This window comes from Metopolophium dirhodum, chromosome 5 (assembly GCF_019925205.1).
Source record: "Metopolophium dirhodum isolate CAU chromosome 5, ASM1992520v1, whole genome shotgun sequence".
Taxonomy (NCBI): Eukaryota; Metazoa; Arthropoda; class Insecta; order Hemiptera; family Aphididae; genus Metopolophium; species Metopolophium dirhodum.
In genome coordinates this window covers 37,174,963-37,202,521 of record NC_083564.1, presented here as the reverse complement: position 1 = coordinate 37,202,521, position 27,559 = coordinate 37,174,963, and the positions used below count along the sequence as shown (strand labels likewise).

At 33.6% G+C, this 27,559-nt stretch overlaps 1 protein-coding gene and 1 long non-coding RNA gene across 2 annotated transcripts; both read right to left on the bottom strand.

Moving 5' to 3' along the window:
• Window positions 1-120: 120 nt before the first annotated feature.
• LOC132945207 (uncharacterized) lies at window positions 121-27,219 on the bottom strand. Its single transcript, XR_009664525.1, has 5 exons — window positions 26,665-27,219; window positions 23,654-23,686; window positions 1,146-1,205; window positions 748-801; window positions 121-374 (listed from the first exon to the last, which is right to left on the bottom strand). It is a non-coding gene; the product is annotated as an uncharacterized LOC132945207 (long non-coding RNA).
• Window positions 4,047-5,640, bottom strand: LOC132945795 (uncharacterized). The gene is made up of 2 exons (XM_061015560.1): window positions 4,627-5,640; window positions 4,047-4,535 (listed from the first exon to the last, which is right to left on the bottom strand). Exons 1-2 carry the CDS (start codon window positions 5,057-5,059, stop codon window positions 4,300-4,302), a joined length of 669 nt encoding a protein of 222 aa, XP_060871543.1. The 5' UTR covers window positions 5,060-5,640; the 3' UTR covers window positions 4,047-4,299.
• Window positions 27,220-27,559: the final 340 nt, after the last annotated feature.

Sequence of the window (27,559 nt, the reverse complement as noted above, 5' to 3'; positions counted from 1 at the left end):
TACATGTAGGTACCAATACATATACCTATAATTATTTATAAAAAATGTTTAAATGTGGAAGTAATTTTGATATTAATTAAGTAAAAAATATAATAAATTACAAAATATTTTAGGAAACAGCTTTCGAAAATATATCGTATTTTATTAGATTTATTGATTCTATTATATAAGCACAATTGTTATATAAAAAATATGTTAAATAATTGTAATAACAAAATCAAAAATTTACAATTTTTAACATGAAGTGATACATTATATTTTTTTAATCAGTTATAAACTAAATATCCTTGATAATTTCCGTACTACCAACAAATTTGGCGTTTACTGTATCTTATTTTTACCTGACCCTTGAAGTATAGCGACAGCATTAGTTTCTGAAAGATTTTACATAATAAGTAACACTGAATTGGCGTAATAATGTTTTAAAATTTTTCATTTGTTTAAACTAATGGATAGATTCTATTGGATTTGATGTAATTGCCCAAATAATATTGTTAAGTGGATTAAGACAAAGGTACATACAAACAGTTCTTCGGAATAAACAAATAGTTATATGGATGTAATATATGGAATATGGTAATGGATGTATAATGGTTATAATTTCTATATAATAAGTCAAAAATATGCGAAAAAATGTAAAAGAAAATACAGGTCATAATGCAGTAGTCTCTGTTTGGTTTAGAAAAAAAGTTTAAAATTTAGGTAATTCGTAAAATATTTTAACTTATTAACATTATAAAATCTTACCTCCTGTATCTTTTAATTCTATTTCCCACTCTGGTTCACCTAATGGTCTGCATCCTGAAAATTAGTATTAATTAGATAGGTAAATATTGAATGATTAAATAATTAAAAATTTGGACATTAAAATGCTTAGATTTTTAAAACAAATTTTAGTATTGGTAGTCTAATCTAACGTAATCTAATTATTCCAAACTCTTTATTTAATATAATTATATTATATATTAGAATACAATATTTTAAATATATATAACTTCAATGTTTGATGTAGTTATTAATAAAACCCATAATATTTAGGAATTGAAGTGAATCAAGAAATTGAATTATATTAAGTGTCTCCTTACATAAATATAATATACGTACTTATATACTATTGAAGAAATAGTTAGATTAAAATATTTTACCGGTATTAATTAGTCTCATTACGTATACTTCATAGTCAACTTCTCCACTAAGAGCCCGACCTAATAATTATAATATGATTTATTTATTAATTACACTGAAATTAATAAATATACAAAAACTCAATTGCATAATATAATAGTTAAAACGAATGTCATTCAAGTATTGCTTTAATACATTTTGTATGCATCATTATTAGAGCAGGGACTGGAACCTTACCGAAAAGTACCGGTTTTTGAACCGGAACCATTTGAATATTGGTAACCAAAACCTCACCAAAACCCTTATTTAAATTAATTTTAATACCGGAACCTTACCGGAACTGCTACACTGTTGCCGCCAAAGTCAAAATAAATAGACATGCCGACGAGTGTCCGGCCGTATCAAGGTCGCGTTTTCGCCGTCGTGTCTAACGAGATACAAACGGTCAGCGGCGTTATCGGCGTACTACGGTCAGTTATATGCAAATATCGCGAGAGACATCACGCCCGAAGGGTGCAAATTCACCACCTGAGAATTTTAATAATTTGGATTTTTCAAGTAAAAAATAAAATATAAAAATTCCTTCTCTGTTAATTTATAATTTTTATCCTTGATTATGACCAATAATATGGCAATATAGTAAATACCTATTTTAAGAAACCGTCGTCTGTCAAACTTTAGAATAGGGTACAGTGATGAAAGAACGCTAATACCACGACGTGTCTATTAATACATTTATTTTGGTCACTCATGATATTATTATTACGATACGGCTATTATTCGAGTGGCAAAATTCAGGCATTTTTTAATTAATTACCGTTTATAATAATATAAGTTTTAATTTTTACAAAGTGTTCCGTACGATCGGGTATTCCTGGCGAGTTTGAGTTTTTCAGAATAAAATTTGGACTCACCAGAAAATTGTCCTTAGATCCTACGAAGCACTTTTTAAAAACTAAATTTTATATTATTGTGAACTGTAATTGAAAACTTGAAAATATCAACTTTTTCGAATCATAATTAAAATTAAAATTAATATTAATAACGGAAAATGTTTCGTACGATTTACAGATATTTTTCTGCTGAATGCAAATATTTTTTCAGAATCAAAATCAGACAATGTTAACTAACTTTTTCGTTACCAAATGTATGCTTTTGTAAGATTCGTGTTGTGAAATTGATATGGTTATCGAGTTATTGACATGTGCATGCTCGTACGAGAGAGCATACACGCATTTAATTTCACACTAATAATCATTTAGAACTAACACATAGATCCCGGGTGGCTATGACAAGATTAGAAATTGCCTAAATGTTGCCCCGAGGCCCCTTAACAACTGTGGTACATATTATGGGTAGGTATATTTGATCCAATCATTATAATAATATATTGGTGTAAACTGTATAAACATAAAAAAAATTTTTAAAAAAAATAACGGTTTCCAATTTTTTTAGATTTCAGTTTTGAATTAAATACCGGTTTCCAATTTTATACGGTTTTGATTTTAAATTTTATACCGGTATACAATTTTTTTTCGGTTTTGGTTTTAAATTGTAATACCAGTATCCAATTTTTTCCTGTTTCGGTTTTGACTTTAATACTGGTATCCCTGCTATTTACCACTATTTATTAGGTAATAAATATTGGATCTGTAGGTACACACATAGAAAGCTGTTGTAGATTGTAACAGTATGCTAGTGCATGCAGTGTTGAGTTTATATAAATAAATATTATTTCATCTTTTATCTTATCTAGATAAATAGAGATTATTAATTTAGACAGTTATCTAAGATAAAAATCACCGTTATCTAGATGAATTTATCCAGATAATTTAATTTATTAAACGGCTTTTATTTATTATAATTTATAGGTAGACAATTAAGTAATTTATTAAGTAGGTGATTTTTACTAATAACTTTTTTGATAACATACTATATATATATTCTATATTTCTACGAGCTTACAGAGAGTTCCATAAACCAATATAAAAAAAAATTATCCGATAATTTATCTAGATAAATAAATAATTAAGTTATCTTTATATTTATCTCGGCTCAACACTGAGCGCATGACATAAAACGGTCCTTTTCAGGACCAACCAATCAGAACCCAGAATTACCGCGCAAGCGACCAGGACAACTCGGAACCCACATTACAGGGCCTCAAGTTGTCCCAGACACATAAATCCAAAATATAAACGTGGGGCCGTGGGGGAAGCTGCCACAAAGCCAACGACCCCAACCCCGTACACACAGCCCCAAAGCGGGGTGAAGAAGATCACTTTCCGTACCGAACATAAGCACAACCGCACACACAATCAGTCTTCATTCAACCTTCTACCCAGTAATACTACAACACTTAGAAGAAACGAAGGGGGAATTATTGATTCCGCCGAAACTACCTGCTTAGGAAAAAGGTTTATATTGATTCCGCCGGCTATTAATTCCGACCGCTACTGTTTATAAAATCTACATTTAATATTTGATAATTTAAAAATAAAAATTTGTGATAATAACTTAAGGTAGGTCTCGAACTCTCGACCAATCTTAATTTAAGTATTAATTTTTATTTTCTTAAGCCAAAGTCTTATTTATGAGTGTTATTTGGCCCTAAATTGTATACAATTATATAATAAATTCTATGTAGGTATAAAATAAAAATGCATAAATGTAAATATTGTTGATCATAATATTTGGTCACATGTCTAAATTGAATAAAATGATAATAATAGTATATTAGTATAAAATAAAAGTGTATAAATGTAAATCATTTTTTTCTAATTAATATTATGTATATGATATTTTAATATGTATAATGTAAATTGAATAAAATTATAATAATAATATATAGGTAAGTATAAAATAAAAATATAAGTATAAATCAAACTACTTTTGATAATATTTGGACACATGTTTGAAAATATAAGTGAACCTAGAAATTTTATTATCGTTCAAATCATTTGATAAATTTTTAATACTTTGTTTTTTTTTGTTAAAAGCACTATTTTTTTTATTTTTCTCGATGTTTATTCCGTTTATATGTAGGTATGTAAGTGTCAGTTTGTATTTTTTATTTAAAACATGGGTGAATATGAAAATGTTGGGGTGAGCTTTTGTGAATTGTGAATTTAATTTTGAGTGGAAAGACTCACAGCTATTTGTAGTACGTTCTGGTTATGTTATTTCTCTCGATGCCCAAATACGTGGATTGAATTTTGCACCTTCATCAATATAATATTCAACTAAATAATCGCAGAACCTAATTATCCTTTCATCATCTGGAGAAACTGACATCAAATCTGTCGTAAAGCAATCGCTTACTTCTTCTGGATTTAGTAATGGTAAGCCAAATACCCATTTTAGCCAATTACCTATTTCACTTGATGCGTCTTTATATTCTTTTGATAAGCCTAAAAAATTAAAATTATAAATTAATTAATATTAATAATACATAATACGACAATAATAGTATTGTATGTGTATTTGAATTTATATGTTTACCAAGACTTTGAATGTGTTTCCACCAATTTTGTGTTAAATGAAATCTGCAACCAACCATCCGTATTTCTGGCCATATTGTTTTTGCACCAATATGTATAGCTTCTTCAAAATCGGAAACTATTTTCGACGGAGTGAATAATAAATTAATTTCCGAACATTTTTCAACCACATATCCGAACGATAGTGCATATGTGTCTTTACATTTGTCTGGTAATAAGAAGTACACGAGTGGAATATAATGTCCGTTCTTGAAGATGTGTATAGTAAAAAGCTGAAGAAAATATTTTGGACAGTAGGTAAAAGTACCATCCACAAATATTTTGTCTACTGAACAAAGAAGTTTTAAATTCGAAAAACATATAATTTTGTTTACTGAATCAACAACAAGAATAAAGTTTTCGTCCTGGACAGTTTTAATTTGACGCTCGCTCATTACGTTGATTACTTCTATAATATTTGTTGGGAGTTTCGGATATGACGATCTACGAGAACGGTATAAAAATTGATAAATATTATTGATATCTGTACCTGCAAACGTTTGTGTTAGTTCTGGATTAGTTAAAATGCCTCTATTTATGACTTTTGAAGGCCTTTCCAATTCGTCTTCCGATTTTCGTTTGAGTCCATTGGAAAATGATTTTTTTGTTATACTTAATTCAGTTTCTTGGTGATGGTTGACATTATGTGTACTTTCATTTTTTTAAATGTTCTTAACTGCTTGATCTACATATATTTTCACAGTACACTTTTTATGTATGCACTGCCATTTAAAAGCATCCAAATATTTCACGTAATTTTTTTTATAATATTTACTATTGTTTGATTTCGAGTATAACTTCAATCAGTAATAATATTATCAATACCGTTATCATACAGTCCATATCAAGTTTATGTTGTTCGTAGTGTGCTCGAAAGCAAATGCGCTCATTAAAATGTATATTTACTTAAGAAAAAATAAAGGTTTTCGAGTAAAGTAAATTCCGTGGTTTTCATTTTAAATACTTTATTCCTGCCTACGGTTTTCAACCGTAAAACATTGCGAAAGATAACAACTATTATTATACAAAATCAAATCATTTTTTCGTTCACTTGATATAATAGTAAAGTTCATTGTAATTAAAAATGTAACAAATTGTAATTAATATCCTAATACAAATGTGCGAGTGTGTGACACTTTATACTCGTGGAGCAATTTCGTTAACTAGATCGATACTGTCGATACTGATCAGCAACTATGCGAGAAGTAACAAGGGAAGTCCATATTTTAATAAGTGGAACCGAGCCAACATAAATATACTATTATTATAGTCTTATATTTTATCTTAAAGATAAGATTTCAGTTAGAGTCATAGGTAGGTAATCAGTATAATAAATACGTAGCTTAATACGTTACAGCAATAGGTACGGTTTGAAATAAAATGTATTTACTCGTGCACTACACGCATAATATTATAAGAAACCTGATGGTTGTAAAAACATTAATTTTGCACAATATCAAAAATAGATTTATAGATTTATAAAATTTATAAATTCACTTATTAACTGTTTCCAAATATTACCAAAAGTAGTTATACACTTTAATTTTGAACTATACAATTTAGACTATATACAATTAACAATATATGTATATTCACATACACATATTAATTAAATACTAATATTTTAATTTATAGTTGTATATATTGTCCAAATAATACTAAATAGACTATACATTTTAAAATACATATACAAAGGGGGGGGGGGGGATGAATAGTGTCCGGCGGAATCGATGTGTAAATATTGTAAACGGTAGCCGGCGGAATCGATATGTAGATATTATAAACAGTAGCCGGCGGAATCGATACAAAATCGGCGGAATCGATATGCGCCCAAACGAAGACCTGACCATTCGACGAAACCCGCCACCAGTCGACGACGAGCAGACCAGCAGCCAGATGTGAACCGGCCGTAATTCGCTTCCAGATCAAATTACCTAAGCCCGCCGTCAAACGATATTGCCGCACGACGCTGATCACCAATACACGCGGACCGGCACCCAGTCACCGACCGATACCCACCGACGACAACCACGAGTCCGCGGCCACCAATCGCGAGGCGATCCGAGCCCAGCGACGCGTCCAGAGCGTGAACGACGATTCACTGGCACGCCTGAAGTACCCAGGGGCGCAGCCAGAAGTTGCCACCACTGTGCCCGACTAATCGCCGACACATAACGCCGATCAATACCATCCGCCAACACCGACTCCAACGATCAAGAGTCAACGGACCTCCCCGTTCCCCCTCTGACAACTTGATTGAGTCAAACCCCGGGTACGATATGCCGTTGTAGCCACTTCCTGCGAGTCACGTGCAATGATAATTGACCCCATCCATACGGCGACTGTTACACGCCGATATCCTCAACATATTTCCTATCACTCTTAATAGGACCAGGCTTTCGCTGGTCACGTCGAGCTCTCACCGTGACAGTCCGTCTATTCAGGCCGGCCGTCGCACTCGTGAATCTCACTACCCTTATTATTTTGTATAATAAACATATATTACGATAAATAAAGGATAAGATGTAATACCAAAACCCTACGCGTTCTTATTCCGGACGCCGGTCCGCGGTGACCGTGCCGTCTCAAGATTCAACACCAATTTGAGTTAATCTCATACACATTTGCACGTTATGACAATAACAGTAGTTTGTTAAGCGTGATTCTCAAATTATCCCGGTATTATGGTCCTCTTGACTTCCAAATAAGGTTAAAATAACAACAATTATTGGCTATATTAAATTGCATATTATGTAGTTGAATTTACTATCATATTATTTGTCAAATCTACACAACACATTTTATATTAACTTCAAGCTTATTGTTATATTGGGTGTTCTATGTTTTATTTTAAGAATACATATGGCCAAACATTTTAAAACAACATCAACCTAACGCTATCGTAAATATTTTATTAATTGAAATAAATATTTAATTAATTATTTTTGAAAATAAATTGTAAAAAAATGTAAAATACGAGGTCTGGCTTAATTGCTACACACGGTCAACGTTACGAATTCGGTCTCGCTACCCCCGGATTGTTTTGACTACTGTTGTATATGCATGCACACGTATGTATGTATGTATGTATGTATGTATGTATGTATGTATGTATGTATGTATGTATGTATGTATGTATGTACTATGTATATATATGTATGTATGTAATACATATATAGGGATAAATGTGTTGACTCGGGGTAAGACGAGTGTGTGACCGATTCGGTTCTCACGATGGTCTACGTGACCGAAAGGGCTGGGTCAGCACATTCTTATAGGCCTGGACGGACCGTTGCGGCGGGCCTCGCCCGGCGGACGGCAGTCGTGTAAGGTCGAAACAGTGAGTAACACCCGTGTTACTGGTCAGAGCATCTTTTATAGTTTATTACAGAGCCTCATATAGTTTTAATCAGAACCTCTCTCAGTGTCAGTATTTATATAGATTCATTACCTAAATTATATATACATTAATTATTTTGTGTTCAATTGAAATATTTAGAATTAATATCAATTTATAAAAGCATTATATACATTATTACAACAGTCAACAAGTGTCTAATTTAATAAATTGGTAATCTTAGTATACGTAATCTACATGTTACTTATTTAACACCAATACCTACGGTTTAACGTCATTCGACGGTGGATCACACTTCATTGGTGGCAGCGGTGGGATCTCTAAAAGGGAAAAATTGTCATAATTTATTTTGTGACAGTGCAATTTTGGAGATCACTAAAGAACCTACGTGGACCACCGCCGTTTGGTTTCAACCGGTTTGGTGTCAGAAAATCACTACGGAAAATCAGTACAGGAAGATAAGGCAATCACGTTCAATAATCGGAGACTTGAGTGTCTAAAGGTATATATATAGTATACATATTTAAAAAAAATATATAGTGTATATCGGAAAATTACGCACCGCCGTCGTTAGTGCCGTAACGGCGTGTTACATTATACATTCGGCTGGTCGGATATAATATATATGTATATACGCCGGTGTATACTATATACATCTATACAATTCATTACCGGACGGGTGTGCTGACATCATCGTCCCGCAGCCGCCGTCGAGGCAACCCGATCATATAAAATACGATCTAAGAAATAGTGTTAATTCGTCCGATACGCGCTGCTGGCAGTTTCGTTGTTGTGCGTCATATATAATATTCATACGCGTCACCGTAGCCGCCAAGGCAAATCGTTCATACGCTGTGGGTCAGCGTCCCGTACACACGAGCGAGGAGGGGTCGGTTGTCATCGCCGTCGTCGTCGTCGTCGTCGTCGTCGTCGTAGCCGCCGCCGCCGCCGCCGCCGTGTTGAACAGTGTCATCGTCGAGGAGCAGTACGCGACGCCGCCGCAGGAGTAGGGCAAGGTCAACGCCACCGTGTCAGTGGGTCAGAGTATCAACAACATCGTGCCGCTATCTACAGAAGCGTTATCGAGAGTAAACAACAACAGTCGACTACAATTCAATATGCAACAATATTTATTAGGCACAATTTTGTAAGTTTCATTTTATTGTTACAAAGGGAATAATTACTATTGGGTAGCACGAATTTTATTTTTTTTTTAATTACTACGGGGACAGTAATTACGTTGGATTGCTATTTCGTTTACTATTATTCTTCCTCAAACACTATTTACTACTATCCCTAATTCAAAATTATTTTCTTGGTTTTTTTTATTATTATTATTTTTAGGATTATTATTATTTTTTTTTTATTGCTTTTAATTTTTGGGAACTTTATAGCTAGTGTATGTCGAAATCAGGGTCGGACGATAATATTAGCAAAGATTTAATTGATTTTGATAGCTCCAGTAGTGATCCCTCAAGTGGGGACTTGTATGAGCCGAATAGTGTATTACGCAGGGCAAGAGACACCTTAGGACGAACAGACGAACTTTTAGGTGAAGCTAGGTACTTCTTGCGTAGTCAATCGTCGGGCAGAACGTCAGAGCTTCAAACCAGTACCGAAAATCCAAAGCATCAAAAAGTCAAAAGTTCAGAGCATCCAGAGCAACCGGAAATCAAAAGTTCAGAGCATCCAGAGCAACCGAAAATCAAAAGTCCAGAGCATCCAGAGCAACCGAAAATAAAAAGTTCAGAGCATCCAGAGCAGCAGAAAATCAAAAGTTCAGAGCATCCAGAGCAACCAAAAGTCAAAAGTTCAGAACATCAAGAATATCAAAAAGTCAAAAGTCCAGAACATCCAAAGCATCGAGAAGACAAGGAGCACACGGAACACCCAGAACCTCAACCAAATTCAGAGCATCAAAAATATTCAGGAAGTACAAAAAGGCAAAAACCGTCAGAGCAACAGATAGAAATCATGAACAACGATACCTCTAATTCTACGGAAGGACCCAAATCCGGAGTAAGCATCGAAGCAGCAATGTGGGTAGTACCGAACTTTGATGGAACAAATCCCGACCAGGCTTACCATTTCTTAAGGGCATGTGATTTTGCAGTTTGGATCGTCGATCCGGAACAGGTGGAGCTTCTAGTGCAAGGTTTAATAGTAAAGCTAACAGGAAGAGCATTGCGGTCGTTAAGGTACAAGGATATAACGACATACAAGGAGTTCCGGAAAAATATTGTAGAAATATCAGAAACGAAAAAGCTATTACCGCAACTACAAATGAAATTACTCACGTGTAGGAAGAGCCCGGATGAAGGAGTGCAAGAATACTATGATAAAATGGAACAATTATTACATGACTTGATCGTTGCAACAATGGAGGCAGGAGAATATTCGAATGGAACGGATATTGACAGGCTATTACACAATCAGGTACTCAACGCCTTTATAAGTGGGTTACCAGAATCCTATCGGCTACTATTAAAGGCTCGAGGTCCGAAGAAGTTAAGTGACGCGTTAGCCTTTGCGTTGGAAGAGGAAACAGAAGAAAACTTGGCAAAGGAGACACAATTATTTAGTCTGCAGACGACCTCCAGAAGTCAGCAACCGCAGTCAGGAAAATCTAATCTCGGAACATCTAAACAAGGAAACCACAGTAGAAGCAATAACTCAAATAAGGGCTGTTTCAAGTGTGGCAGGACGAATCATTTCGCCAGGGACTGCAGAGCATCACAAGGGGACCAAGCAAAATTAAAAGCCAGCCAGCAAAGTGGACAGTCGAACTCAAAAACCACCGTAAAAACGGTAATGATATGCAGGTATTGCAAGAAGGAAGGACACGAGCTTGAGGAGTGTCGGAAAAGAAAGTATGTTAACGGAAAAAAGGAACAGGGCACAAAGGGAGATACGACGGAGAATCAGAGTACAAAAAACGGAGAAGAGCCGAACCCGGTCAGCGCACGTTTGGTTCAGCAGATTCAGAGCGCTGTCATAAGTCTGCAACGACCCTGCACTTCTTGGCAAAACTCGTAAATAACTCAACTTCACTCAAAATTGTACAGTGTGTCCAAGATGAAGTAAGAGTAATAGTGGACACAGGAAGCGATGTAAATATAATCAAACTTTCGGAATTAAGAAAAGAGGTATTGGTAAACGAGAAAATAATCTATGAGCTAAAAGGTATCAATTCGCAACCAGTACTCACTATAGGATCGGTTACTTTAAAAGTTCAACTTGGGACAAAGCAGACAGATGCCGAATTTCAAGTAGTTCACGACAACTTTCCGATTACGGAATCGGGAATTTTAGGCGCGCCATTTTTCAAGGACAATGGCATTAATATCAATTTCAGAAACTCCAGTTTATCAACAGAAGATCCAGAAAATCCAGAAAATCTAGCAAATCCAGAACCTCCAGAGTCCGCGGTTTCCCCAATAATCTTGACTATCCAGCCGAGATCGGAAACACTTATACCTATCTTAACGGACAAGGAAGACGGCACAGTCTTAATAATTCATACGCAAAACATTGGTGAGGGTCGTATCCTGTTAGGAAATGCCCTCAATACGGTGGAAAATGGCCAAATATTAGTGTCGGTGCTAGAAAGTGTACAATATAACATTTTTGAAGGGGCGAGCACACATTTATGTTCGAAATCGGAAGACAGTGTAAATAAGGAAGATTGTATAGCGGACATATCTCAGGTAATTCACACAGACCATCTAAATCATGAAGAGCGAGCTAGCCTGCTTCGAGTGTGTAGGAAGTATCAAAGTTTATTCCATTTGGACGGGCAGCCTCTTCCATTCACCACAGCGATCCAACATGAAGGTTCCTGTGGAAACGGCTCCTGTAAACATCAGACCATATAGACTTCCCTACGCTCACCGTCAGGTAATAATCGAACAAATGAAAAAATTGGAAGATGATAATATTATTCAACCATCAGAATCGCCATGGAACGCACCTCTAGTCGTAGTACCTAAGAAACCTGACGCGAACGGGAAACCACAATTCAGGGTTTGCGTAGACTTCCGGCAACTTAATAAACTAACCATCGGAGACGCTTTCCCAATTCCAAGGATCGATGAGATCCTGGACCAACTAGGACGTTCCAGATATTACTCCACACTGGATCTCGCTAGTGGGTACCATCAAGTACCAATTCGACCACAAGATCGTGAGAAGACAGGATTCTCAACGGACAAAGGCCATTTTGAATTTGTCCGGATGCCCTTTGGGTTGTGCGGAGCACCCAGTACGTTCCAACGTCTTATGAACACTGCATTAGCAGGACTTAACGGTATCAAGGCGTTCGTATATTTAGATGACATAATCATCTATGCAGCGGATCTTCCCGAACACGAGAGCAGATTAGAAGAAGTATTCCAACGGCTTCAAAAATTCAACCTCCAACTTCAGCCAAGCAAATGTCAATTCCTCAGGCGCGAAGTAGTTTACCTTGGACATCTGATAACGGATACCGGTGTAAAACCAGACCCGGCAAAAATCAGCTGTGTTCGAGATCACCCGGTACCAAGGAACCCAACGGAGATAAAGCAATTTCTAGGACTCTCGGGATATTATAGAAGGTTCATAGAAGCGTACAGCCAGATAGCCAAGCCGTTAACAACCCTATTGAAGAAGGGACAACCTTTTGAGTGGACTGCAGAATGCCAGGCAGCATTCGAGGCGCTCATCCAGAAACTCATTCAGGCTCCAATACTTCAGTATCCCAACTTCGAGGAACCATTTATTCTGACAACCAATGCTAGTCAGTATGCAATCGGGAGTGTTATCTCACAAGGCCGAGAAATAGGGCAAGATCTTCCCATTGCATATGCATCTCGTACGCTGAACAAGGCCGAGCAGAATTACAGTACCACGGAAAAGGAACTACTAAGCATCGTGTCAGTCAAGCACTTTAGGCCGTATCTACTGGGCAGACAGTTCAAGATCTACACAGACCATCAGCCACTTACGTGGCTATTTAATGTTAAGGACCCTGGATCCAGGCTCATGCGTTGGAGAATTAAATTGTCAGAATATCAGTACGACGTGGTTTACAAACCCGGTACCGCAAACACAAATGCAGATGCACTCAGCCGTATGGGGAGAATCATGATGAACAGAACATCCAACCCAGTTACCCGAGTCAGTTTTGATACCTACTTGGAACTAATAAAAGGCAAATCAATAGTCAATCATAGGGTAAAAGAGGAATCAGGAGATTTATTCGACGCACCATCAGACTACAGCCTCGCACATTGCATATCCCAGGACGTGAAAATGAGCTAGGGCACGGCCCTCATGTTTCGCAGGAAATTTGGCAATGTGGAGATTTTAAAAAGTCAACACCCCAGAGTCCATGAAGTGTTGTACATTCGTCAAGAAAATCGGTACATTCTGTATATGATAACGAAACCAAAATATTGGCAAAAACCATCTTTGGAGGATATGTTCCTGACTTTACTAGCGATGCAAACTATATACAAACTAGCGATGCCCCGTCTTGGCAGTGGACTAGACCAACTTGATTGGTCTACCATCCGGACCATGATCCGGTTTGTATTTAAGGAAACAGACATCGAAATCCATGTTTATTCTCTAACAGAGTTGACACATGCGGAAAAACTAGAGATCATCGCAGAGCATCATTCCAGCCCCTTAGGAGGACACCGTGGTATAAACCAAACCGTAAAGCGCATTCAAACACAATTTAACTGGGAAGGATTGGCAGATAATGTGAAGGAATATGTGTCCAAATGTCCATCATGCCAGATAAACAAAACGTGTAACAAGAACGTCAAGAACGTCCTAACCAATGGTCATCAGTACCACGGCCACCGAACCTTTCGAGAAGGTATTTATCGACGTGGTCGGGCCCTTACCGAGAACGCATAGCAATAATGCCTACATCTTAACAATGCAGTGTGACCTCATGAAATTCTCCATGGCTAGTCCAATGGAAAATCATGAAGCCAACACTGTGGCGTATCATTTCGTGACCTCTTGTGTATGTCTCCATGGAATTCCAAACATGCTGGTTAGTGATCAAGGCACAGAGTTTTTAAGCAAGATCTTAGCCGAGACATGCAAACTGCTGAAAATAAAAAAATGCAATACATCTCCCTACCATCCACAAGCTAATGGAGCTTTGGAAAGAAGCCATAGAACGCTAGGGGAATATCTGCGGAATTTCGTTGACAAAGATCAAACGAATTGGGATACGTTCATTCCATATGCCATGTTCGTATTCAATTCCTCAGAACATCGTTCCACAGGAAAACAACCCTATGAACTACTGTATGGACGCACTGTGACAATGCCAAACTCGTTCACAAAACCACCAGAACCTCGGTACAATTATGAAGATTTCCATGTAGAATTGAAGCAGAAACTCCAAGTGGCACATCAAATAGCCTGGGATCGTCTGTTGGAACACAAACAGAAGACGAAAGAGGCTTACGATCAGAATCAGAATCAGATCATCATTCACGTGGGAGATCGTGTACTCCTCAAAGACAACGCTCGAAAAGGGAAACTTAGTCCTAAATGGTTGGGACCTTATGAGGTGATCGAGCTTAGAGCAAATGAAAATGTAACATTGCAAAAGGATAGAAGGAGGGTGACAGTACACAAAAATCTTATCCGTCCTTTTGTGGACTGATCATTGTAAATACGCGATAAAATTAAATATTAAGTTAACAATTCTAAAACTAACTTAGATATAAGAAATGCGATGCTGTACATAAATTTCTGAGGGGAAGAGCAATTTTCTATTAACAATAACAAATATCGTTGCAGAACTGTCATTCAATTCAGTGTACTTAGCACTGGGCAAATGGGATACAAACCGGAACGGCAATTAGAGGCAGTCAATAAGGTTTATAACATCACGTCGTTTCCAGACCATCAGGGGTTATATTTCGAACACCATGGTCCAGTAAAAGTGACTCGCCTCAGTTGGGATCTAGTAGCTTATATTGACCTAGCAACTCCAACTTCTAAATTTTCGGTAATAAAGTCACGGTATGAAAATACCGTGGAGGTCTGTAAGCAGGTGACCGAGCGATTCTTAGAGTTATCACCCACCTGCGATCAGTTCGTTCAGACGTTTGCCCGTGCAACGTTACCTTACATGTATGAAATTGAGGCCAATCATCACATGATGGTATCAATTGGCTACAATTCTTCAGAAGGGGGAAGAACGCGTCGAGGATTAGGCAGCAAAATTCAAAGCATGACGAATTTTCTATATGGTATATATTCAAAGATCGATACGGAGTTTATTTTTGATAAAATCTTGGCATTAAGCGAGAGCAAAATCAAGGATTTAAACTTAATTCCGGAGAGGACTAGAATCGTTCAGGTGGAAACAGAAAATCAAATGAAGCAATTGTCTAAACACCAGCAGAAACTCGAGGAAAACTGTGAGTTTTTACAAGAACAAGCTAAGCAGATCATCCAGAAGCTCAATAAGGTAGAATTCAGGTCAAGGTTACTGGAACAATCGTTCCTGTTTGAGGTTATATTAAACCAATATGCCTACGAAACCCAAAATCTAATGTCCATAGTTAACTCTGCCCTGGATGGCAAGATTCACACCAGTGTATTCACTTCGAGCAAACTACTTACAGAATTAAGGGAAATAAAAATTAATCTTCCAGTAGGAACCACCCTCCCGTTAGTAGTAAACACCGAATCTCTTACAGAGCTTATTCGAATCTCGGAAATAGCAATTTTCCATAGAGACGACCATTTAGTATTTTCCATAGGTATTCCTCTGGTAAGTAACGAAGAATATACCATGTATCACCCCGTTTCTCTGCCCATTCCATACGACAAAGATACAGTAATTTTAATTGACCCTGAAGTCGACTACCTTGCTTTAAGTAATAATAATTAACATTTTTTTGTATTAGAATTAAGTCAATGGGAACTATGTATTAGGCTAGAATTATACACTCTTTGTAAGGGTGATCAACCAATACACCGCCGAACGGGATCTAGTTTGTGTGAAATTTCACGGTTGGCTAACTCGCAAAATACATTAGGAAATTGTAAAATTAAATTTGTAACATTAGACACACCCATTTGGAATCGATTGTCAAAAACCAATTCTTGATGTAGTATGCACAACCACACACATGTACGATTACCTGTTTAGAACCTCTGCAAAGCTATACCGTGGAGATCTCGGGCGTGGGTAGGTTGACCACCTCATTGTCATGTGAAATTTTTACAGAAAATTGTGTACTCGTACCGTTAAATAAAAACATTAGAAATGTACAAGCAGACGTAATCCCAGAAAATCCAAAAGTCAGTGTAATCTCTCTGTTAGCAGACATTCTACCATCTGTATTACCCCAAAATTTTTCGAACTTAAACCAAATAAAAAATCTAAACTCTTTAGCACATAAGGCAATCGAAATAAATAACCTCCAACGTAAGGCATTGGAACCTCTATTTATATTTAAAGTTGAATTTCACTTTACAGTTATGTACATATCCATATTATTCATAACTCTAACCATAAGTATAGTTGTTGTTAAGTTTAAGAACCAGGTCATAAAAATGTATAGTCCAGAGGTAGCGGACAATATTCCAAGCAATGAACAAGTTAACCCTTAAGTTTGTATAAAAAAAATTGTATTGCCTTAAGTGTAGAATAAATTAAGTAAGTTTAAGCATTATAGACACCATGTGGCGGTATTGTAACTAGGTGTACCCGTAGTGTAAGAAATTTATGGAGTAGTAATTAAGGTCGCAGGGACTGCTCCAGTTTAACGCTGGGGGTATGTTGTATAATATGCATGCACACGTATGTATGTATGTATGTATGTATGTATGTATGTATGTATGTACTATGTATATATATGTATGTATGTAATACATATATAGGGATAAATGTGTTGACTGGGGGTAAGACGAGTGTGTGACCGATTCGGTTCTCACGATGGTCTACGTGACCGAAAGGGCTGGGTCAGCACATTCTTATAGGCCTGGACGGACCGTTGCGGCGGGCCTCGTCCGGCGGACGGCAGTCGTGTAAGGTCGAAACAGTGAGTAACACCCGTGTTACTGGTCAGAGCATCTTTTATAGTTTATTACAGAGCCTCATATAGTTTTAATCAGAACCTCTCTCAGTGTCAGTATTTATATAGATTCATTACCTAAATTATATATACATTAATTATTTTGTGTTCAATTGAAATATTTAGAATTAATATCAATTTATAAAAGCATTATATACATTATTAAAACAGTCAACAAGTGTCTAATTTAATAAATTGGTAATCTTAGTATACGTAATCTACGTGTTACTTATTTAACACCAATACCTACGGTTTAACGTCATTCGACGGTGGATCACACTTCACTACCTTCCTACAGGCTACAACTTACCTATCGACTACCTAACCAGCTGGTGAAACTAAAAAAATACATGGTATTTAAGAGAATGTTTTTATAATATTATTTTGCATAATATTCATTTCACGTGTGTCGCTTTAAATAGGAATGTAATTCTTAATTTTTTATTTTTAATCATAAAAACATTTTTTACATATCTATTAATTTAAATTCCTATAAACACTATTATGAGACATAACACTTATACTTATTGATCATAACTCATTATGTTACCATGTCATTACTAAAAATTACTGTCTAACTATTGTTGTCATAGCACCCAAAGGCCATATTTATATAGTTACATCCTAAATTATTATAATAAATGTTGCCTAGTTGCATTTTAACTAGATAAGTTTTAATTTAATATATATTTATCTTGTTATCTTGATATACAATGTAATTTCATACGTCCATACAATTATTTTTATCTGGGTTGGCATTTTAATAGGTACTGTTATATAAATACAAATTTTTTTGATGCAAAAGTACTGTATAGTAGGTAACTACTACCTAGGTATATCAATAAAATTTTATTTGTTGGTTAAAAAAGCTTAAAATGTAATAGAAGGCTTCTAGAGTATTTTTTCTAAGACAGTTGAAAAAAATTAAAAAGCCATAGTAACAATTTTTTTTATAAGCATTTAAACTTCAAATATTGACAAAATACGTAAAAAGGACGAAAATTTGCAAAAAATGTTGAGTTAGAAATTCATAAAAAATTTTCTTTTTAAATCTAAGATTTTAAAATGTAATATTAAATTCCTCATAAGTTTGCCTACCTTTATCAAAAAAAAATGCCTATAAGCATATCAAATTAAATTGTTATGATCGTTTGAAGTTCATATTTTTACAATATTGGATATTCACTCGATTTCTCATATAACGATTTTCTTATATTGTTGTAATTAAAAAACGAATGACTGTAGAAACTTGAAAATTTCACTGAAATTTATATTAGCATTTTCTATACACCATACAATTTTGAAAATAATTTGACTCTTTTTGAGCTGTTTACGGACATTGTCACTATTCAATTTGTTTAGTTTTTTTTTTTTCTGAAAATGTAATGCAAAGCTCCAGATATATTGTTACAATAGCTGTTGAAAAATATTAAAAATACATAGGCAACATTTTTTTTTTAAGGAATTTAAGTTCGAATTTCGACAAAATTCATCAATTTTAAAATTTAATAATTATATTATAGCTAAAAATGTATAAAATGTTCAAATTTTTTAGCTAAGGATTGAAAATTTAAAACAAGGTTCAACGTAAATAGTTTATATATAAATTACTTTATTCACAATAATATCATCAATTATACTTAGTAATATCATAGGATGACTGACCATTTTCGCTCAGAACCGTTTTTCTTATACAATGATATTATATCATTGAATTCAAATTTAACACCATCCATTACAGTTACCCACTTGTAACTTACTGTACAGCAGAGTGACACTCACTTTTCCAACTTTTGTTAATATTGATTTAACAATAAAGTGTGGTTGTGTGTGTGTGTCTGGCGTCATCACCGTTAGGGGCAGTAAACTGTTTTGACTTTCTTCAACAGTAACTTGTTCGATGAGAAAGTGAATCTAGTTGGTGCATTCTGGAGGTAAAAGTTTAAAATCCCCAATAGTTTTCTAAAGTGCCGTGAAAAGCAACATACAAATTAAGGAAAAACGGAAAATTTTACGCAAAATCGGTTGCTAAAATTATTTATATATGTATGTTACTAGCTGACCCGGCAATGCTTCGCTATTGCAAGATTTCTCAGATGTATGTAAATTGTGTATGTACATTTTGTAGGTATAACTATGGATGGAACAAAAGATGAATTATGCCAGTATTTTGATAATTATTCAAAGACTTAAAAAATTTCTTTATAAACAACGTTATCAACTTTTTCTGGATCAGGGGCAAAAATATACAAATTAAATTTGGATGTCACACGTGACAGGGCGACGTATAGTTGACCGTGAGAAAAACATTGAACGCTTAGGTCAATTCCAGCAACGTTAAGTGTTTGTCCCTGTGCTTTATTTATAGTCATTGCAAATGCTAATTTAACGGGAAATTGAATACGTTTAAACTTAAAAGGTAAATCTGAGGGTATAATTGGTATTCTTGGTATTAAAACAGTTTTTCCATTACCACAGCCTGTTAATATTATGCACTCGAGTAATGAACTTCTCAATTTTTTGATTTGTAGTCTTGTACCGTTGCAAAGTGTGGGTGGGCTCAAATTTCTCATTAAAATAATAGGTGCCCCTATTTTTAAAATCAGTTTATGTGGTGGGACTCCAGGAGGTGTTAAAGAGTTAAGAAATTCAGTTGGGAAATGGACTGCATCCTCTTTTTCTAAAACTGTATCAACTGAATAGTACATTTGTGATTGAGCGTCAAACCTAGATAGAATCAAATCATTTATTTTGTCGACTTGCTCATTTGTTGGTGACAAAATAGCCCTTTCTTGAAACCATTTCAATGATTTAGAAGATATATTTTGAATGTTCGGGTACACGTTTTGAACCAATTTTGTTATTGTGGGTACTGAATTACAGAAACTTTTAATATTTATTTTATCATTCGTTGCTTGAAATTCTCTATGTACTACACGCTTTCTTTTGGCATCATTCTGAGATCGACCAATGTTTAACTTTCGTCGATGCATTTTAAAAATGAAAGTAGTACAATCAATTAAATAAATAGTAAATAATTTAATAAATAGTACAATCAATTACGGCTTTAAATGATTAAACCAGCCAACAATCAACAGTTAATAAAATAACAATCAAAATCGATAAAAGACGTGTTCTCGAAAACGATAGAAAACTATTACACAGTCCATACAACGATAATAATATCAGCGTACGGCAATTTTAAAATAAATACGGAAATCTATACAGTATAGACCAGGGGTCACCAATTAATATTTTTCGTGGGCCACATTAAGAATTCGGAAAATTCTCGCAGGCCATAAAAATTCAAAGTTTATAATAATTATTATAATATGCCGGTTGGTCAAAAATACTTTATTTCTAAAAAAAAAATATGTACACTTATTAATTATTATGTAACTAAAACTAATGAAAATATAATTTAATTTAATAAATATATGAAACAATTATCAATTAATATTTTTAATGAGAAAAATGGCAGATCTTGCTTTCAACTAGCTGCTTTAAGTCGGGGTTATGGTTTGTGGTAGCTATCTTCATCATCATTTCAAGGTGTTCGTTGGTGAGTCGGGATCGGAATTTGTTTTTGATATAATTCATTTTTGAAAAAGCAGACTCACAGACGTATGTGGAGCCAAACATTGTACACATTTTCACTGTCAATAATTTCAACGTCGGGTATTTCTTTTCAGATACATATTTCAACCAAAATTCATCATATGTAGAATCAATTTCAGTTTTTGAATACTTTTCATTATACAAATTTTTTAGGACATCATCTGATTGAAATTCAATTATTTTCATTTGAAGATGTGCTCTATTGCAGTTGAAAACATTTTCTGCTTCGTTAATCCATTCACCATCAGGCTGCAGAGTAAGACTACTGTTCAATGGTTGTACAACGTTTTTGATTTTTCTGAAATCAGCAAAGCGTCTTTCGAATTCAGTTTTTAAACTTTCCAAAAACTTCGTAAAATTTGTCAGATCAATCTCGTGATTTTCATCTACAACTTTTTTCAAGTTATGAAAATGTAAACGTTCATTACCAACATCTTGTAAAAAAAAGTCAATTTTTCTACAAAAACAATTTACCTCAGAAACTAAATGGCAAATTAGTTTCTGATTACCTTGAAGTTTCAAGTTGAACGAATTTATGTGTTGAAATATATCTGTCAAAAACGCAATAGTTGCTATGTTACTATTATCACTGATAAATTCGTGATAGTCTTTGGCAGACAAATGTGTACTCTGAATTAAAAACAGTTCAATTTCATTCAGTAAGTTAAAAAACCTTTGCAAAACATTTCCTTTGCTCAGCCATCTCACATTATTATGAAGTAATAAATAGTCAAACTGAGTATCATTTTCTTGAACAAGTGCCTTAAATAGTCTGTGCTGGAGTGAAGATTTTGCACGTATAAAATTAACAATACTCATTACTGTTTTCATAATTTTTTCCAAACACGGATCCAGTTTGCAGCAAAGGACGCTTTGATGAATGATACAATGGTACGATAAAAGATCAGAGTTGCATTTAGGGTCATTTCTTAATCTTTGAACAAAGCCTTGATGAGCGCCAATCATCGCTGGTGCACCATTGGTTGTAACAGAGATAATTTTTTTCAAATTTAAATTTTCTGTTTCAAAATACAATACTACAGCATTGTACAAATCATTTCCTTTGCTGGTCCCTGATAACGGCAAAAGTGTTAATAACTCTTCGTAAAATGCCCCACTGATATTGCTCAAGTATCTCACGTGAATTATTAGCTGAGATGTATCTGTGATATCACAAGATTCATCCAAGGCTATAGAATAAAAATCAGCAGTAGATAGATCTTGTTTCAACTGATTGTGATTATCTTTGGCCAGTACTTCAGTATTTCTCGTGTTAGTGGATGCTGATATTGGGATATGACGAAAAGTTTCGACAATTTCCTTTTTATTTTCAAACAGTATATTTACAGATTGAAGCATACATTCTTTAACAATATCAGCATCTGTAAATGGCTTCATATGTTTACCGAGTATCCACGAAATTTGTAAAGATGCCTGTGCACATTTCTGTTGTTCAGTCATTGCATGGCTCAAAATTTGAGTTGCCGATTTATATTTCATTTTTAGATTTTCAATTTTTGTTTTACAAATGCCAGTACCCATTTCTAATCACTGTGTGACGGGGAGTTATAAGACCATTCCCTCGGTGGTTTTTACACCTATGAAATAAATGCCAGTACTCAATGGGAATTTTTCGGCAAATGACTTGTGTGTCTATTAATGACGTTTGATATTAAACACTTTCATAACAGCCACCGTTTGATTACAAATTAAACAAACAAGTAAGGCACCTACTCTATCTGGTAAAATAAAACAATATAAGTCCATCCATTCAGGACAAAACTGTCTATTTTCATTTTCTACTTTTCTTCTTTTTCTATCCATAGTCAAATTAAAACAAAGAATAATATATTATTTAATTATGAAAATTAATAAACAAAACGGAACGGACGAACAAAAATTACGTCGCAGCGGACACCACCGTCTCACCGATAACTGACGGACTGACGTGTAGTACGTATATTAATATGTGTGACTTAACGAGTTGTCGACTTGTCGTAATGAAATTTCAAATAAATAATAAAACAGATAAGATAAGATATGCTTCACGGCTAGTATAATATTTGTTGCAGCCGAAAAAACCTAATAATGCAGTAATAATGTACAAAGATAAGAAATTACCTGCAACATTTATTATTACAACAGTCGCGCTTTATAATAAGTATTAAATTATTGGATTTTCCTCTCAGTCTGTGGGCCGGTTAAAATGCATTCGCGGGCCGGATGCGGCCCGCGGGCCGCCATTTGGTGACCCCTGGTATAGACTATACTAATATATAGAATGAAAACATTGGCAAACAGCGATGCAGTCTACGTAACACACTGAAGGCAACTGTCTTGACGTAACGACTGAAAATAACATCGGCGTATGATTGATATTGAATGCGGTGGATAGTAGTGAGTGGGAGGCGCCAGACGACGCGAGCACACAATACCTACCTTGGTTATTAGCAGTATACATTTATATTATTAAGATATTAATACGAATATTGGATATTATACATGTTGTTGGTGTACGTGTATAAACTTCTCGGAACACCCGCCGATATCAAACACAATACAATTCGACGAACAAAAAGGTCAGGTTGCAGGTCGCAGGAAACCCGTGGCCCGCACCATATGTACAATAATATATATATAGGTATATACAATTTACACGTTTATTTTAATTAATAATAACTAATTATTTATTAACTTAATCGGACTAATTTTTTGCCTTAAACCTTCTCTGTGATGTCCTCTTTAATTTAAAAAAAATTGCACGACGATTGAATAAGTAGTTTCAGAGATTAGCCCGGACAAAAAAAAGCGACTTAATTTTATAAAGTAGTATAGATATAGATATAGATATAGATACAGATGTACCTATTTAATTTCAATTAGAGAAAAATAATATAATATGAATTACTCACAATTTTTCATCAAATCATAATACTTTTGATCCACTGAAACAAAATTATTTATAGGTACGTACTATTATATTTTATATTAAAGGTAAATTAATATATGTAATATATTAATATGATAGATATGTATAAATACTATATACATCAATATTAATTATAAATGTATAACATTATATCACGTAATAACTAATAATCGTATTATAAACAACATTATGGGGAATGATGTGGCTCGGTAGTTGGCCTCAGTAACTAACGTATTGTGAGGTCATGCATCTGCCGACATCGCGTATAGTTCCCGGATAGATGACCCATGAACACCCAGGTTTTTAGTGACGAAACATTGCCGCCCAACGTACACGTGTTCCTCAATCAACCATTACCCCCTGGCCACTACAAATGCTAATGGCAATTATTTCCGATGCTTAAGATCCATAAGAAAAAGAAAAGAACTACATTATTTTAATTATTTTAGATTCTGAGCGGATCGTAAGAATGTATTGATTTTATAATGATGTGCGTTTTTTTTACCTGTCTAGAATCCACATTTTGGGTAGAAAAAATACTCCTTTTTTCGAGATCAATATCTTTTCTGATAGAAAGAAACCTTGTTAGTACTTTTAGGAGGTCAAAATTAAAAATTTCAAAGAATCTAAGAAAGTGTCAAGAAAAACAAAAAAAGTTTTATTTTTTACAAAAAACCAATTTTTGAAAAATGTTATTTTTTTGGTGTAACTCAAAAATAAATAACTGTGAACTCATGAAATTTTCTTTAAATATTTGTATTAGTATTTTCCATAAATGGTAATATTTTTTAAATATTTTTACTCTTTTTGAATTAGTTATAAAGGCTATAAAGCCTTGAGACACTTTTAGATTTTTAGATATTTTTTAAAATTATTCTCGTTAAAAACTTTTTCAATTATTAAAAAAGCTTTAAAATATAATGCTACGTTTTTCATTTATTTTATTAATAGAAGTTCAAAAACATTAAAGATACATATAGGCTCAATTATTATATTTTCGAAAATATAAACGTTTTTCCTTATATTAGAAATTTTTCCACAAATATTCTTAGCTAAATCAATAAGAAAAAAATTACCGGAAAATAAACTTTTTTATGAGCATTTGAATTTAAAATTTTTACAGTATTGGATTTTTATCGGTAAATTAAGAAATTTTTACCAATCAGTTTTTGATATTTTGTTGTAAAACGAATAATCCTAAATAGGTACATGAGATTTTTACCAAATGTTAAAATGACCATTTTCCAAACATGGCATTATTTTTAAACAATTTTGACTGTTTTTGAGCTGTTTATAGAAATTTTTTAATTTTGAACTTTTTTTCGGTTAGAAATTCATAAAAGTTTTTTTTTTCATAGGTAAGAATAAAAATTTTAGTAGAAGATGTCACATTAGTTTTTCTGCCTATAAAGAAATAAAAATGTACTTAAACTGATCATAACTTACTCATTGTTTTTTTAATATTTGATATTCAGTGGTAAATTAATTTTAAAATAACAACCCATTAATCCACTTTTGATATTATCTAGTTGTATTTCCGAAACGAATAACTGTGGAATCTTTAAAGTTCACAAAATGTTTATATAAGTATTGGTAAAATTTTCCAACAATTTTGATTCTTTTTGAGCTATTTATAGCCTTGATCCTTTTGTAAAATGTTGTAAATTATTTTTCAGTTGGAAATTCATAAAAGTTTTTCTTTTCATAGCTAACATAATAAGTTTAAGTAGAAGGTACCCAACAGTTGTTATACCTATAACAAAAAGAAAAAGAACACTGGAAGGTCTTGCTGTTTACAGTCATCTTTGTTAATTTTTTAGATTTTAAGTGGAACGATGAATGTATTGATTTTACAATGGTGTGCGTGTGTTTTTTTTTTGTGTCTGTGTACACGATAAGTAGTCGAAATAATGCTTTGATTTTCAACTTTGGTATCTTTTTCGATGGGAAAGTGAATATTGTTGGTGAATCGAAGTGGTCAACATTTAAACTTCCCAGTAATTTTCAAAAGTACCGTGAAAAAAAAAGAAAAATTAAGGAAAAAAGGGAGTTTTTACGCAAAATTGGTTTTTGACAAAATTGAGGTTGGTTTTTGGTGTAACTTTAAAACTAATGACCGTAGATACACGACATTTTAATTGAATGTTTATATTAGCCTTTTCTATACATAAAAACAATTTTAAAATATTTCGACTGATTTTGAGCTGTTACGGACATTTTCAGTTTTCATTTTTTTTCTACAAATATCAATAAAATTTTATTTGTTGGGTAAAAAAGCGTTAAAATTTAATGCAAGATTCCTGGTATATTGTTACAATAGCAGTTGAAAAATGTTAAAAAAAACAAAGGCAACATTTTTTTTTATAAGGATTTAATAATCGAATTTCGACAACATTTTTCAAATTTCAAATTTAATAATTATTTTGTAGTTAAAAATTTATAAAATGTTCAACTTTTGTAGCTACGGATTGAAAATTTAAAACAAGATTCCACGTAAATAGGTTGTATATAAATTACTTGATTTACATTAATATCATAGGCTAAATGACCATTTTCGCTCAGAATCGTTTTTCTTATACAATGATATTATATTATTGAATTCAAATTTAACACCATCCATTACAGTGACCCACTTGTAACTTACTGTACAGCAGAGCGACATCCACTTAGCCACCTTTTTAATTATGAAATTGGATTATTCATACAAGCAAACTAGGCTGATACAGAGTCTTCGCTCAGAATCGTTTTTCGTAAACAATGATATATCAATAAACTCAAATATAACACAACCATGACATGATCGACAACTAATAATACAGCAGAATGGTACAAATTGTCCAACATTTTTTAAATTTTAGTTAATATTTATATGAATTATTTATAATTGTGTGTCCAACGATTATGAATCACATTAACTACTATTTAATTATATGTTTACACTTTACATTTAAATAATAATAATTATTTAATATGATACTATATTCTATTATATACCTTGGCCATTTCCTTCTTCTAAAGCTGTGAACCTTTGTTTTATCTTATAATTTTCGAGAAGATGATGCTCTATAAGGAAAAGTAAAACAACTTTATTATTTAAAACAATATTTTATCCGGTGCGATAACTAGGTAATTTTACTTTTCAGAGAAGTTCTAAGTGGCCATGTGAAAACTCATTATTTTATTTATTCCCATAGGAAAACAATTAACAATATTTTGGTGAGTGGCACAAAAGATTTAACCATCTGTCGTCAGTGAGGGTTTTTTGAATGTTTTTTTGAATGTCAACATTTGGTCTGGTTTTCGAGCCCCTTTATATATATCGTCGATATATGGGTCATGTGACTGGGTAGACAAATTGGGGAATAGTAAACTCCTACAAATGTAGGTAATCTCCTACATAGACATAGTATTAACTCCTGCAAAAGAAAGTGTTAACTCCTACAAACGATAGCAAAAATAATAGGTAGTAAGTTTTTAAAAAAATCAAATTAATTTTTAAAAGGTGGACAAGTGAATACCACTTGTACCGCTGTTCTTTCCTCCTATCATACTTATATAAATTATAAAATTTAATGATTTCCTCCAGTTTGAATCGTTTAATTAATTAATTACCATACATTGTTAAATATTGAAAAACCAAATGACTTATGTATTTAGGTAAAAATATCAAATGTTAAAAAAGAAATCAGTTGAAAAAAATATGTCTTCGTATTTTCAACATTTAGGACATTTTGCAATACATTAATAAATATTAGGTATGCAAAAATTCAACTACCTATATCAATAAAAACTTAAACAATAATCAAATTAAAATAAGTGTTTGTATTTTATCTGTAAATATATATATTATAATTTATATATGTATAAGACGAGTCACGTTGAGAGACTG